General features: G+C 42.7%; 1 protein-coding gene across 6 annotated transcripts in view; it reads right to left on the reverse strand.

Moving 5' to 3' along the window:
* tenm3 (teneurin transmembrane protein 3) overlaps positions 1 to 16,645 on the reverse strand; it is a 358,662-nt gene that overhangs the window by 52,223 nt on the left and 289,794 nt on the right. For all 6 annotated transcript variants that reach the window (XM_086294598.1, XM_086294603.1, XM_086294602.1 and 3 more), the window contains 8 exons: positions 12,702 to 12,848; positions 10,792 to 10,922; positions 10,620 to 10,708; positions 8,213 to 8,332; positions 7,099 to 7,231; positions 6,789 to 6,917; positions 2,323 to 2,454; positions 2,072 to 2,207 (listed from right to left, as the gene is read on the reverse strand). In XM_086294598.1, the coding sequence (XP_086150724.1) occupies positions 2,072 to 2,207; positions 2,323 to 2,454; positions 6,789 to 6,917; positions 7,099 to 7,231; positions 8,213 to 8,332; positions 10,620 to 10,708; positions 10,792 to 10,922; positions 12,702 to 12,848 (1,017 nt within the window). The remainder of the gene's footprint in view (positions 1 to 2,071; positions 2,208 to 2,322; positions 2,455 to 6,788; positions 6,918 to 7,098; positions 7,232 to 8,212; positions 8,333 to 10,619; positions 10,709 to 10,791; positions 10,923 to 12,701; positions 12,849 to 16,645) is intronic.

Below are 16,645 nucleotides of genomic sequence, written 5' to 3' on the forward strand. Positions count from 1 at the left end.
ACAGTAGATCAACATGAACATAACAACGCCACAGGGGAAGAGTAAAACTGAACACGATGAACACAGAAACACCAGACCTCTTCACAATAAAACAGGAAACATAATGAGACATAGACATGACAACCCAAACTTCACAATGTAAGACACAGACATGAAACACATGAAGAGCAGGGGAGATTTACCATAGTTGGAAACACGAGGGGGAAATAATAAGAACTAGAAACACTTAAGCATGATAACAAATGAACTTAGGAACCTGAAGGGCTTACATAAACTAAAACATCAAAATGAACTAAAACTCAAAACACTGGGTCATAAGACCCAGGATCGTGACATTAGCAGCTATTTGAACATAATAATGTAGCTGCCATCACAAGTGTGTGAATGTGTGTGTGGATGGGTGGGTGACTGAATGTAGTGTAAAGCGCTTGATTTTAGCAATTTTCTAACAGTTGTCAAATATGGCTGTCAGCTGTGCACCAACCTGACTGCTGCACAACACAACTGATGGTCCCAACTCCATTTAGAAGGCAAGAAACTCCCCCAATGAACCCTGACAGGCTCACCTGTGAAGTGAAACTATTTCAAGAGACTACATCATGAAGCTCGTTGAGAGAAGGCCGAGGGTTTGCAGCGCTGTCAACAAAGCAAAGAGTGGAAGCTAAAATATGAGACATAATTAGACTTATACATCAATTTTTAATAAAGAAAAAACATTAAATCAAAAGATGTGTCCAGTGATTAGAGTTGGTCCGACTCCCGACCAGGGCGAGGCGTCTGTATCCAGTAAGCGGCTCTAGGCAAGACAAGCCCCCCCCCCCCCCGATGCTAACCAAGCCTACCTTGGACATGAGTGAGAGACATAAAAATGAAGCTATACCGACTAAGACGTTGCCAAGATTAACAAGGTGCATCAGTTGTTGAGGAAACAGCACATGCTGATGAGAAACGGGCTACTGGAACAAGGTAGCATAAGTGGGCAAGAGATGAAAATAGGGCACTGTTGGAATGCTACTACGCAAGTAATCCCAGCAGAAGGGGTTACATGCACAGGATGAGGGATCCAGAGTGACAGCGAAACAACTAGTAACAACTCCTCTACATGGACGGCATCAAGCTGTATGCCAAGCATGAACGAGACATTGATTCACTGATATACAGCAGCAACACTGTAATGTCATTCGGACTGGAGAAGTGTAGTAGTCAGGTAGTCAGAACCGAGGGGATCGAACTACCAGATGGCAACACTGCAGACATCGAGGACAGCTACCAGTACCTGGGGATCCCACGAGCAAATGGGAACCACGAAGAGGCCGCTGGGAAAGCTGCAACCACCAAGTACCTGCAGAGGGTCAGGCAAGTCCTGAGGAGTCAGCTGAATAAAAAGAACAAGATCCGGGCCATCAACACCTACGCCCTGCCCGTGATCAGGTACCCTGCTGGGGTAATAAGCTGGTCAAAGGAGGCGATGGAAGCCACTGACATCTAAGACGAGGAAGCTCCTGACCACACGTCCAGCACCCTGAGACTGTACACTCGGCAGAAGGAAGGAGGCTGGAGACTAGTGAGTGTCAGTACCACGGTCCAGGTGAGACAGCGAAGGCAACGATGGCATCTGGATTTATATTTAACATGAGGAGTTCGTATGGCCGAGCCATTTTGTTTTGTCCCCTGAGCAACAGGTGGAACTTCAAGTTCTCATAGAAAGAGCTCCTTGTTGATATCGCTGTTGTTGTTGTCAGTTTTGGTGCTTTAGACACACCACATTAGATGATGGAAAAATCAAGCCTCTGCATTTATGAGTGAAAAGAGAATATTACATGTTGTAAGTTTCAAAACACTTTTTAACATATTTAACACATTAACATCCAACTTCAGATAAACAATTTAAGGAAGAAAAAGATGAGATTGTTAGAAAAGTGTCTGCGAACGTGATTAAACTAATGCTGTTTCATGCAGAGTGGCAGTGACACTGTTTAAAGCCCTATATGTGATGCTGAGGATTTGTCAGATACCAACCCTTATAGCAAATGCCCAAAACTGCCTGTATTTTCTATTTGTACAAACTTACCGACTGCCTCTGATAGTCCATAGACACGCTGGCCATAGGCATCTGTCTTGTCCCAGATGAATGTGTATGACAGATTTGGTTGTGCAGGGAACCATTTTTGGAAGAGGCGGCCCACCACTGCCACCATCAGGTGAACCTGGATTGACAGGAAAGGGTTAACTTCATGATACTGATTAATTCACAGAAAACAGTAACGGTAGGCATTTGTCTTAGCTGTAACTTGAAATGCTGGGAAATATCACTCATCACACCTTCATCAAATTGAAAGGTATTGATGTCTGCGTCATGGTGACTTTCAGCACTGGTTTATATCCTGCTGCTCTGGAGCTAAGGTAGATCAGGTTTAGATCACTGCCAGGTATTGATGTTTGTTCTTGTAGAACCTACAGAAAGAAACGAAACACACCAGACACATCAGTACCCACGGTTCCAAATGGTAAATGGCCTGGATTTGTATAGCGCTTTACTTAGTCCCTGTGGACCTCAAAGCGCTTTAGCACTACATTCAGTCACACACACATTCACACACTGGTGATGGCAGCTACATTGTAGCCACAGCCACCCTGGGGCGCACTGACAGAGGCGAGGCTGCCGGACACTGGCGCCACCGGGCCCTCTGACCACCACCAGTAGGCAACGGGTGAAGTGTCTTGCCCAAGGACACAACGACCGAGACCGTTGGAGCCGGGGCTCGAACCGGCAACCTTCCGATTACAAGATGCCCCATTTCAAAACTATTTCAATCTATTTTCCAACTCTAAGTGGACCTTTCTGATAGCCAAAGTGAGCCAACTGTGTGTTCAATGATGGCTGTCCACAGTGAAAAGAGATGGCCTCTTTTACTCCTTCTTCACACCACCTGTCTCCTCTGTCCCTTTGAAATAGGGTAGATGTGGTTAGAGTGATGATATCAGCTGTGTTGGCCAGCCTTCCCTGCATTGAACCCACTGCTTTACCCGTCCCCTGCAGCTGAGCCACAAACCACACTCCACCACATTCCTGATTAGGGATGGGTACCGGTGTCCGGTTCTGACATAAACGGTAGTAACCAGACCGAAAAGCAGCGCACATTTCGGTGCTTTATTTCTGTGCTTTATTTTTCCTGAGCTGTGATACACTTCTAGCCAATCATTTTACGTTTCCGAGGATAGTAGGCGGGGCCAGGTACGTACGTTCTGTTAGAGCAGAGCTACAGATTAAAAATGTCCAAGGCGAAGCGGTCAAAAGTCTGGCTGTACTTCACAGCAAAATATGCAAACTCAGCAGCAACAAGTGCTTTAAGCTGATACTGTGATACTGTCAAAGGAGGTAACTCCTCGAATCTGATGAAACACCTGGCGACGCATAGCGTTTTTTTTTGTTAAAAGCAGAGAAATGCGCCGTATTTGACAGCTTGCTGCGAGACCTCACACTGAGCACATCTACTGCGGGTGTGGTGCCTGTTATCAGACCCGGAGTTAGCAACATCCCCCAAAAACACGAAGAGGAGAGTCCTGGCCCCTAGCCCTGCCAGTGTAGCAGAAATGATGAGGATGATGATGCAGCAGCAGCCGTTCTTCTCTGCGTGAGTAGCTTAATGTTGTTCGCGTGTAATTTACGTTGAGTAGGCTAACCACGTTATTACATTAATGCAGGTAAGGTGAACTAGCAAACACCATCATAGCTACATGCAGCTGTCCTCTTGTTTGATGGCAGATACTCCCTTCACCCTGGCCAAAAAGGCTAAAATGACCAAAGAAAAAGTGGGAAACAGTTAAACATGAGAGGTTTTTGGACAAAGTTTGTGTTTTTTCCATTGTTTAAGCACTGCTTCCAGCCAAGAGTGATACCATATATGCTCCATAGCTGCAGAAAAGGCTAACATTGTTATCTTTTTACAAAAAACAGCTGAACATGAGAGGTTTTTGGACAAAGTGTGTGTTCTCCATTCTTTAAGCACCGGTTTGAGCACCGTTTGAGCACCAGCACCGTTTCAAAAGTACCGATTTGGCACCGGTATCGGTACCGATGCTCCTGATGAAGTGCTGTACTAAGCGCAAAATTGCTGTCGATGCCAAGTGCGGCAGACCCACAATAAACTTTCAGAGGAGTGACTCAGGAGACTACCAATGACAGGGAAGAATGCCACTGACTGACATATGAGCTGCTAGAGCTTCACCCAGGCAACCAGAACCAACAATCACAGTCCCAGTGTGCATGCAACTTAATAGCCCAGTACAATTGACAGCCTTGCATATTCATGCCATAATTCTGCTCCCTTCACTTTCTTCATGTTCTTTATTTATTCATTTTTTTCTTCCTAACATCCTTGTACAGGTTCAGCTTGGTTTCATCAGTCCAAACATTTTCCTGCCAAAGTCTTTCAGTTGTTTTCTGGCAAAATCTAATCTTGTCTTTTTGTTCTTGAGTGTAACCAGTGGTTTGCACCTTGCTATAAAGCCTCTGTTTTAGACTTTGGTGTTCTCGATTAGGTTTTATGTTGTGAATGTTTAATTTAGAAACCGAAGAAACAATTCTGCAAATCCTCTTTCACTTGCATCAACGTACATGTGGACCTCAAACTGGGAGCTACGAAATAAACGTTTAACACACTGAATCAGTTCCAGATATTTTATCTGCTTCTTTTGTCAGACAATAATCAGGACATAGGCACCTGGGCAAGCCGCTGCTTGTCAGTGAACGGTCCATTTACCTTGGAGATTCTCAAGATGAGATTATGTATAAAAAATTCCATTATTAATGAACAGTTAATGCACGCAGTGGTTCTCAAACAGCATGGCACGCCCCACTGCTGGGGTGCAGAGCTCTGACAGGTGGTGTGCAGGTTACCTGGCAGAAAAGTCATGCAGAACTACTGTTTACCATCGGAATCGCTTCTATGGCGGAAAGAAGAAATTTGCAGCAGTCATGTTAATAATATGCGCATCTGCTGAAAAGCTGCAGGCGTGTGGACGTCAACAGCCGCAATAAAGAAGTGTACTGAAAAGTGCGAACGGGTCTGTCGCGCATCGTTTGCAGTGATGCTGAAACCCAGGACTGGGGCACGAGAGACCCGACCACGTGTTCGCACTTTTCACTACTCTTCTTTATTGCATCTGTCGACTTACACTCGCCTGCAGCTTTTCAGCTACAGCCTACACACACCAGCAGCAACGACAGGACCCAGTTCATTCTGTTTTAAGCCGGCGAGGCGTGATTGCAGAGGCCGCTCAGGTGCGCCCGCCTCCCCCACAGCCACGCCGCAGACCACGCCCCGCCACAGCTCTGCAGTCAAAAACTCTCACTAAATTTCATCTGTGTTCACAAGTTTTATAAGACTAACACTGAACTTTATTCCATGTTTGGCAACGTTCACATTCTGTTTCACTTGTTGTTTGCTGAAACTGCTGAAGGATTCACCGTGAATGAGTTTATTATCCAAATAAAGTTGCAGCTCGGCTTTTCTGTCATTGCTTTGTTTAGATGAGGTGTGAAAATCTTTCTTCCTGTCATGTGAGGATGATGTGAAAAGTTTGAGAACCACTGAGTTAATGTAATACTTTTGTTAAACATAAATAAAGATGAAAGTCTGCAGTTGAATCACATTTTGATTGTGAAGAGAAACTGATGTTTGTGGTGCAAATGCAATGCAGAAGTGTAAGCAGTCACAAATTAGAGAGCTAGATTAAAAATAGCAGCTGGAAGCTGTCTCGACATGCCATCGAAGACGATCAGCGACATTTAAATCTGATGATGTTTTTATGGTTCTTTTCCCAGAACCATAAATACGAGCAGGTCACAGGAGTTGGTCCTAAAGCTTTTGACATTGCCCCCCTGCAAAGCTCTGCCTAGTGCCTAATGACTGCCATGGAGTTAGAACCAAAAGAAGTTATTGAATACAAAACAACAGAAAAGAAGACTGAGTTTCATTTCCAGGTACACAGCAGAGACTGCATGTTCCTGATTTGCTTGTGATTCTTCCACCTGCTGCAGTTTACTTCCACAAATCTAGAGGTATGAGTTTGTCTCAATGTTTGTACTTTTAAGGTCCAAACTACAGCATTTCAGGGGTCTGTCAATAAACATTTAAAAAGATACACAATTAAACTCCAAATGAGACAAAAAGAACTCCTATCCTAGCGATGTGAGGTAAATGATCTACAAGCAACAGGACAGAAGCTGAGAAGACTTCTGAAAAGGGAGAGAGAAGAACTGATTGAGACTACGTTGAAAAAACAGTCCTGAGGGAATACTCCATTTGCAGTGTTATACTTCTCAGCTGCACTATTGCCTTTTCATTAGCTGTGCATTTAGCATTCATTACAGATCCATTTCATGCCTTTAAGGCCGGCCTCACTGCCCTCCCTCTAATGGAGCCAGCTCCACCAAAAGCTAAGGAGCAGTTTTCCATTTGCTTGCTTTTGATCTACACTCGAACATGTGCGCACACACACACACACACACACACACACACACACACACACACACACACACACACACATAGATGTGCTGTCCTATTCATGTGCAAAGACACTGGCTTTGTTTTTTATATGGACAAACACATACAAAACACATATGCATGTTTTAATCTGCTCAACCTAAAGATTTAAGTTTGCCAAGTATAACACAGCTGGCACAAAGTGTTACATTATTTTTACATTGCAAACTTATTCACAGACAGAGAGATCATACTCAAAGTGTCTTAGCTCCCATTAAAGTCCTCTGATTGATTCATTACCTGTGTTTCAGGTATGATGGGGCCATCTTCAGGTGAGCTTCTGTAAAATGTAGACAGAGGAGAAGCAACAATGACAGGACTCGGTCTGATGAAACCACTCAGGTCACAGCTGGGAATGTCATTTTCCTCCTGAAACAGCCAGACACGACATGTGTCGGTCACTGAATATGGAAAGGTGAGCTCAGCAGTCACAGCACTGATTCAATTATTCATTTAACCCGAATACATCTGTGATAGAAAGAGTAAATGAAACAAAGGTCGTATCTGCATATTCAGTGCAGTGTCAACAGTCAGACCCTCAGTCGTTCACCTTCTTCATCACAAGCGTGTCCATCACATAGAAGACATTCCACGGCACCCAAACAGTTCTGTACTGCGTGAGGAAGGGAGCACGCTCAAAGCTCAGTGTGAGGGATGCCCCGCCATTGGCCAGAAGATCAAACCTGTCAGCACATCATCGTCAAACAAATGTGTACAGTGAGTGCTGGGAAACAAGACGTGTGAGTACCATGCAGCTGAATTATACAAGCTTTAATAAGGAAAGCCTCTTAATTCACTGTTACAGAATATAAGAGTGGATTTGCAAACTTCAGCAGGACAAAGACTCTTAAACTTTCATTTGTGACGGTGTAATTGGCTCATTAAATTCTGTGAGTGTGCTGATGTGCATCTTGTGTCTATATATTGTGTGCATTACATACCTACAGTTGGAGTGTGTGAGCACGTTTGTTTGTGTGCAGGTGTGTGTGTTCAACAGTGACTGAGTGCGTCCCTGTGAATCCAGTGCATTTTAAAAAGCGTCTTCCCCACACGCTCACACGTTCTCTTCAGCTGACGTGAGAATGAAGAAGCTGTGTGAGCTGAGGTGGGAATGTAAGAGCACAATGTAGATGTCATTCTCCCGTTGTTGGCTGTCCGTTTTTGTGTTTGTGTGTGTTTATGTATCTTTGTGGGGACCAACACTGTTATGGGGACAAAATCCCGGTCCCCACAAGTTAAAGGTGTTTTTTAATGTCAGGGTTATAATTAGGTGACAGTTAGGTTTAGGCTAAGGGATGTAAAAACACGGTGTGCACGCGTGTGTGTGTGTCTGATTGTGAGGGGGTTACTCAGGAGACCCCCCCCCCCCTGCTGGGCATTTGAAAGAATGCAGGTTTCACATTTACATGGAGCTACATCCACTTTTACTTTCAGGATATGTTTCACACACATGCAGATCATTGATATGAAAATGGTTTCATTCTAGTTGTTGGTGGAAACCTCCATGAAGGAGCCCTGTTTACCACCCTGGTCATCAAGTTTATTTAGTGAACAGACGATGATTAACATCTGTTTTAAACCACTGCTGAGAGGAGACATTTTTGGAAAAGGCACAATGTTTGTATAAAAGTATATGAAAATATTAATAATGAATAAGTACACACATGCCATCCTTGCGTGTTATAGTGTATCCATGCTCAGGATAGTGAACAAATGTCACGTTGACTCCAATCAGAGGTGTTCCATCAGCTGTCAGGACCTGACCTCGAATTATCGACACCAAGCTAAAAAGAGAGAAGAGAGCAGAGAGAACTCGTTTACTCACACTGCCTGCAAGATTTACTTAAAACATTACAAAATGTTTAATGGCAAATAGTTATAATACATAAATAAGCCCATCAAGAAGTGAAATTTCCCTGAGTCCCTGTGGCTGAGCTGGAAAACTGTCTTAAGAGATGGAAACACTCACAGCTCACCGTAGCTCTGCAATGTTACTCATTGTGATCGAACTGCAGAGTCCACTGAGGGATAACTTAAAAAACGACAACGGAGGAACTTCTGAGTAATGCTGATGTCACCACGGTACTTACAGTACATGTTGTCGTTTGCATCGGTGTTTATGTGTTTTCTGTTACTGTGTGGTTATTGTGGAAAAAAGAACCACATGCATCTGCCGGGTTTTGTCGGCCTCGTCTCTTGTTCCCGTGTTCAGTGTTCCCTCTCTCTCTCACCAGTCAGTCATGTTCCCATATCTATTTTTTCCCAGTCCAAGTGTCAAGCCTGCATGTCTTGGTCTTTGTTGCCATGGTAATCGGACTTCCTGTTTTATTTCCACAGTCTCTCGCCCTCTTCAGTGTGCTCAGTTTTCTCCCTGTCTGATTAATTCCAGCTGTGTTCCCTCAGGTTTCCTGTCCTTATCCCCGCGCTCCTTGCTTGCCTTGTTATTCCCAGTCAGTTCCCAGTTTCAGGTTTTGTTTTCCTGTCTGATGCACTTCATTATAAAGTCACAAACATGTCAGACATGCTTGGATTGGATTTCAGTGTTTTAGTTTTTTCATCCCATTTTACTTGCTCCTGTGTAGAGCTGCTTTCACACACACACACACACACACACACACACACACACACACACACACACACACACACACACACACACACACACGCAAATAAAATTGCAAAAAACAAAATCATCTTAAACCCCCAATTTTCCCCCACAATCATTTGCGATGCTCCATAAAATCCACATAAATATCATTGCACATACAATACCATGACAATAAGCTACAGGCAGTAATCTAACAATTAGCTTTACTAGCAACCAGGTCACAACTGCAAGATGTTTGAGCAGCTTACATTTATTTTCATGTAATTTAATTGGCAACTTGTCATATCTGACATCTAAAGGTAAAATTATTCCAGACCATAGACGATGCCAGATGCTTGACATTTTTCAGTACTTTACCCATGCTTTGCCTGCTATCAAAGCACTGACCTTATAATTTGTGCGCAGTCTATCACCTGAGACACAGCTGACATTTTCTTCCAGAAGACCCTTACATTCCTACAGTTTTAGTCCAAAACCATTCCCTGCCCTGCATCTGAGTCGTCTTTTGTTAGATGTTGAGCATTTCTACCCATTAGAAATCACACGAGTTTTATCTCTGTGGCTGTAAGCCTTATCCTTAAAAGAGTACAGACACACACACACACACACACAGTATATCTGTGTTTTCATGTCTAAAATAATCTTTTACGTTTGCAGGTACATCCCATTAGGGAAACACTGGACACTTTATTACAGGTTTGGTATTACAGGTTCTCCTCTTATGAAATATTCAGTAAATCATAAAAATATGACAAAAGCAGACAGATTGCCAAACACAATTGCTGTCATGTTTCTTCCCTCTCAGTAGAGCTGCCTTTCAGCCTCTGTATTTGCAGACTGGCCCCTGTCATTCCCTGTTATCACTCTCAATGAATGCTATCTTTGAGGCAGGTGTGGGCAGGAATGGCTTTTGGCAAGGGAAAACAGCAGACCTTGAGCACTATATTTGGATTTTGCTAACATGTTTTATCATTTTCATGCCTACAGAAAGCAAAGCTAAACTACCACTTCTCATATTATGCTAAACAAAAATAGGATACACCATGACCTGCAGGCTTAAAAAATATTAGTCAAACAATCACAGAAAACAAGGACATCAATGAAACCTACTTTGACCTACGACTACAGATCATTTATGCTTCAAAGAGCAGTGCATGAGATATGAATATGTGTGATTTTTCCCTGCCAATGTGCAGGTGGAGTACATGGTTATTGTAACTGCTCAATAACACTGTGTGGAATGATGAACACGGGTGAATCCAGTTACTGCAGAGCTGAACCCATAAAATATGTCATGAAAAAAACAGTTTACAGTAAGATGTCTGCAATATCCAACAGTCATTTACAGCAAAGCAGTGTTTCCATGGCTTGGAATGAACATCTGCATGTGCATGCCAATGTTGCTGCTTTATCCCTAAAATGTAAGAGAAAAAGAAAAGAGAAAACACGACAGAAGACATGTTTACCTTTTATTAAAAGGATTTTCACCATTGATTATGTGAGTCGATTCAGGCCCAACTAGAAAGTGAATGCGCTGGTAGAAAGATCTGGCAGCCTAAGAAAAGCAAAATAAATAAATGGGTAATCTGATGCTGAAAGGTGTCGTCATTTTGTCGATTTCTGACGGGATCTTCTTACCTGTTGAGGAGGCACTGAGGATGGAGACTGGCTGAGCACCTCGCCTGGGTCAGGTGACCCCTTGCAGTACAGCTGATTCTGACAGGAAGGCTGCAGACAGCAGTCTGGATCCATGCAGTCAGCCAAGCCATCTGAAACATGCACAAGCCCTACAGTCACAAAGCTAGCACAGAGTTGGGGAAAACATAGTCATTTAAAAGCTTTACATGTGAAATCTAATGAACAGCTTAACATGTTTCAGTTCATAGCAAACAAAGGCAGCATAGCATTAGCTGCAACAGCTACATAAACAATTTGTTCAGTCTTTCAGACAGAGGTTTCAATGACCAACAGACGGAAATGTACTAATGCACGTTTAAAATCTGCAGCATTTATATGATTTTATAAACTCTGGTAAGGTTCCTGGAGCCCTTTATATTTTGCATCCAAAAAGCCAGACTTCCTTGTAATTTTTTGAAGTGGTCTTAACCAGCAGGTCTTCAGTGCTTCTGAAAGCTTTTCAATTTTTTCTGCAGACAGCGGCTCCTTTATCACTCAGCTTTAGTGCTGTCCTCATGCGTACGGAGGAGGAGCCGCGCAACAGCGAGTGTCTACAGCCATCAGTGAAACATAGTGGACGCTCTGTCACATTTTCAGGCTGTACTTTAGCCAGTGATGTCTGTCAAACCTGATGGAATTATAAATGCAGGAAAATACGATCAGGTTTTGATCCACCATGCAGCCGATGCAGCGTGTGTGCACGTACAGAGAGACAAAGAAGGTGAGACAAGAAGAGCGACAGAGACAAATACTGTCAGCTGATAGGCTAGAATAATATTTAAAACTTTTACTGTCTCAGAGGTTTTGCTTTAACAATATTATTGTTGTAGTGTCCAGATTGAAACACACAGACAGATAAGATTAGGTCAGACGAGTTAAACGTGTCGAAGGGAGGAATAAGGGGAGCAAGTAAGGAGTCGGGACAGAAGGAGGAGTGCAAGGTAACAAAATCGTTTGTCTCCATTAGTTGATAAAAGCCACGTGTACATTCTGCATACAGTGACATTAAAAACACACACTGACTGACAAAGCAGTCCTCTGATTTCTCTTCCTTTCTTTTCTGTTAACATAGTGATCAAATTAAAAGTAGTCCCAGCTGTGTCACTGGCACAGTGCATATGTTGCTGGATAAAACAGCTGTTAGCTGACATATGTAATGCCTACAAAAGATCCAGTTCCCAGTAGTGTTGGTGCACCTTTCTACGGCACTGTCACAATAAGTTTCAGCATGCGTAGATCAACGCTCAAGTTTGTAAATCAATCACAAGGTCGAACCATCTTAAAGCGCATCCTGATTTATCATTTTTCTAAACACTAATGGAGACCAGATTTGAAAAATGACAAAAAAGTAAAAATACTAGAGAGAGTGCAGGTTAGAGGCACTCAGACGTTCAGGCAGCCGTGCCCAGCCTTTACACTTTACTGGAACACAGCACATGAGTGTCTGCCCAGCAGGCAGCAGCACAGTCACCACCTCATCATTTATTCATCATCAGGCATTACTTTGAGCACCCATACATACACAGGCAAAGTAAGTAAGTACTCTTTTGTACTTACTCTCTCCCACTCTAACACAGTGTTGTTATCAGCTCTTGAAGTGATTGGATGGTACAAACTGATGTGTCATTTTTCCTCGGTCCCCTGCAATTTAATGCGTGTGGGAGGGGAGGGGTTTTGAGGGGGTGTTGCACTCACCTGTGCTTTTCAAAGTAATCTCCGACCACTTTCTAAAGCACCTGTCCACTGTTCATTTCTTCCTAATGTCTGTCTTTGTAGTCGTCCTTATCCTGTGTTCATTCAGCCGTCAAACAAATCTGTTCATACATTTAACCATCTGTCTCCCCACTTTTAGTGTATCTACACAAACATACCTCCTTCGTTGTCCTTGCTGTCGGTACATAGTGTTTCCATGGCAACGTGGCACCCCGCCCCTCTCCATCCCGACTGGCAGATGCAGTGCCATCCGCTGGCCTCCAAGGTGCATCGTCCATTGTTATTGCAGAGACCTGGACAACCCTCTGGGCACAGGGGACAAGCACAGTTAGCAAAGTCACAGCAGTGGGAATAAAGGAGGGGACCATGATGACCGTCAGGGTGAAGACAGGCTTAAACCTATATACGTCTTTGAAGTGAGGTGATGATATTTTTGTACTGAATTGCTGTGAGAGGAGATCATTATTATTTATTTAATTTAGGGCCACGTTCATGCTAAAAACGATACATATTCGGAGTTTCCCTCTTGACTTGGAAAAACCTCTGAAACAGCACCGAGACCATGATGGGACGAAAAAGTCAAAAACAGCCAGAGGGGCACTGGAGGCCCCCACAGGACTGAGTCTGGACTCTGCTGCACCACACTGAGCTGACTCTTCAATTCAAACATCTGACAAAACCCACCAACAAGCAAAAAATACACACATGGGCTACAATAAATATTCATCCAAAAGGATCAAATAGAAAAAATAAACAGGACTTAATTTTGGTTAAGCTGGCCTTTGGATTCTGATAGGGCTGAGACTGGGCTGGATCGGTGCTACAGCCAAAATCGATCTGTTTCATTCAACAAATGTTTATACCAGCTGTCAGTTTAGAACATTTTAGAAAACATCCCATCATAGTATAAATGCGGTTTCAGATGCTATTCAGAAATGATTCTAACAGACAAAAGGTTGTTGGTGTAAAATGGAAATGCACAGAATGCAACGATTTCCAATAATTAAAACTAGAAAGTACGAGTGCGCGATATAAACGATATACGATAGAAACGATATAAATTTGGCCAACGATAGAGATTTTGACTATACCGCTCTATCGCGATAGCACATGTTGATGATGTCATCAAGCTGCGCCTGTTTTGGTTGAAAGCATCGCAGCGGCTAAAACCATTATCATCTGCAAATTATGACGGGCAACAGTCACAGCAAAGAGATGAAGCACTCTTGAAATATGGGGAAAGCCAAAAACTGCGCTTCCTCCACTTCCGTAACATTGATTCATTAATGTTGAATTCTCTCGCAGCTGCTCTGTTCCCATGTTGTTGCAGTATATTAATAACTAACCTCGTATTGTGGATGAATAATCTCAGTTGTTCTCCTGACTGAAGGTTGGCCCGTGTACAGCATCCTGCTATGCGATTGCATTTGTCCCTGACCACCAGAATCCCTCACGTTAACTTTTATCGAGTGGAAGAAAAGTTGGCTTCATCCTCCAGCTTCACTGTGCTAATGTTATGCTAACATAGCTGTGTCGCTAGCAATCACGTAGCACAACATTATATACCAGCTAGCCCAACGTCAGTAACCCTACAAACGCCACTGCTGTTTAGTTTTCTGTCTTCATTATTTTGGAAGTGGTAGCAGAGCTGTACGTTTGAATTAGTTTCAAAAATCTCTCAGTCAGAACATGGTATGAAATGTTTAGGTGGAAACTAGCGAGCTAACTTCCTGTTAACTTGTAATTCAATAAATCTGTTTTCATGGATGCCTGGATGTTAAACTTAACTGTTACACCTGGTAAAGCAGCAACGCTGATGATTTTATTAAAGATGAAAGAATTTAGACTGTTTTTAACTTTGACTTTGGGACCTGAAGCTGACGGAGTTTTGGACCCAGATTACTCCGTGAAGCTCCTCACTACGGCAGCCGTAATGCTCTGACAATCCATCAAGCAGTGCGGCTTACCAAAGTTGTACTAAAACATTTTTAACAGATTTCTGCAGCCAAAATCGGTTCGAGGTCAGTAAGCACAACCAGAATTCATACATGAGGCACACTCTCGATTTTTGAGAAAATTAAAGGATTTTAAGTCCTTATAGTGTGGAAAATACGTTATACAGAAGAAAAGAATATATCGAGATATATATCGTTACCGCACGTGCTTCAAATTATATCACGATATGGATTTTAGGCCATATCGTCCAGCCCTACTAGAAAGCTGCAAAAAGCAAACGGAGAGGTTGTTTAATACTAAAGAAAACAACCAACCAACTGTTGGTGAGTTGTGGAACAATGTAAGATGTATGTAAAGTATTAGATTCATTAAAGATCTGATGATAGCATCTCAGAGAGGCTGTCTGTCAGAGTAAAGATGAATGACCAGGCTCAGTGTAAGATACAGAGGATCTGCATTCTTCCTATTAAAAGATTTTATTCAGATAAATTCTGTATTGATGGGACCGTATTTGAGGCTTTGGGCAAGACTTCTAAAATCACTGTTACTGGACACGTGAAATGCAGCTGCGTCCTTGAGGCTAAGGTTCAAATAGCAGCAGGTGATGATACTGTGGTGCATTAGTACACTAAGGCCACTAGATGACATCAAGGTAACTTCATCGTTTTTTCCCCAAAACAATAGTTTGTTTCAACATTTGCCACGTTTGTTGTGTGTGTTTGTACTATTTTCACTCTAAATTCTTTTGGAAATAATTGCACTCCGTCTTTTTTCCTACATTTTCTACATTTTCCAAAACTTTAAAAAGTTTATCTTCTCTCTCTCAGCAACTTCAGTACAAAAGTACCAGGCTTCAAAAACCCACACTGGTTAAATTCAGATGTGTATAAAGGCATTCAGCCCCGTTCGATGGACATTTCTCCAATTAATGGACTCACAGACTGACACACAAATAAAACAGTTAATTACAGTAGCCCACATGTGAGAGACACAGACTGGCAGACAGACAGACAGTCAACCTTTGGTGAAATGCACTGATGTTGTACTTTCACATGAACTGCTAGAACTGCCAGCAGCCAAAATGGCCACGGCGTGCTGCTCGGCTTTAATTAGTGCAAAATGAGAAGTTTTCTTTTCATCTGCGAACAAAGAAAAAGAAATGCTGCATAATAGGAAACAGGCCACAGAAACAAACCAAATGAATAAAGGCAAACGAAAAAAGTCTCAACATGTCAAACTGAAGGCTTTGTCTGTCAGAGGAAATGACATCAGAGGGAATTTTAACACCCAGTGAACTGACAAAGACTGAAATTTCCATTCAACAGGATGCTTGTTTCAGAAATATGGATTCATCTGTGCTCGTTCTTCTCGTCAGGCAAAGAAATAACGCAGCGAGTTTAAATCCATGTGAAAACACAACAGGTAGACATAAAGGCAGAGCACAAAGTATAGGGAGGACTGCGCGCTCCACAGACTATACTTTATGCCTCTGTTTGGCATTCCTCATTCACAAAATCGACAGTGAGGCTGGCAATCAGATAGGCTGATTATAACAGTGAGAACCAGAACCAAGCAAAGCCCAGAACAAGGAATGGAGATAAAGACTGGGGGGGAGGAAAGTGAAGACAGATCGAAGACAGGAGGACAGCAACTGGCTTATTTAACACATATATCAGGCTTGTGGATGCAAGACGAAACAGGAGTCGCACACCTTTGCTTTATGACTGTGCGTGCACTTTTTATTTGTATTCACTGCTCTCGTGTGAATCTATCTATGGTCTGTTTCGTGTGTGAGAGTCAGAGACAGGAAAAGGAATGACCAGAAAAAAACACAGAAATAGAATATACGACAATACAAGTCTAGCTAAACCGAGCACTGAGAATGACTGGAAAACAGTGAGCGAAAGGAAAAGACAAAACCTAAAACGAAATGGACTTAACCAAAAATATGTTATAAAGCAGAGTGTGAAGTCATTGTATTCTGGGACAGTAAGGCCTTTATTGTTCTTTAGCAGGAGTTACCTTTATATCCTGAGAATAGGAGAGGGCACGAGGGAGAGAGGGAGGAAAATTAGGGAGAAAAGTAAAGTGAAACAAAACCAGCACTGCCAAATATTTAGTCTGTGATCGATAAATGAAGATGGCA

This window comes from Aulonocara sp. 'chitande type north' Nkhata Bay, linkage group LG6, assembly GCF_057382095.1.
Source record: "Aulonocara sp. 'chitande type north' Nkhata Bay isolate Kocher_YH1m ecotype deep benthic linkage group LG6, A_spYH_male_GT1.1, whole genome shotgun sequence".
Lineage (NCBI taxonomy): Eukaryota > Metazoa > Chordata > Actinopteri > Cichliformes > Cichlidae > Aulonocara > Aulonocara sp. 'chitande type north' Nkhata Bay.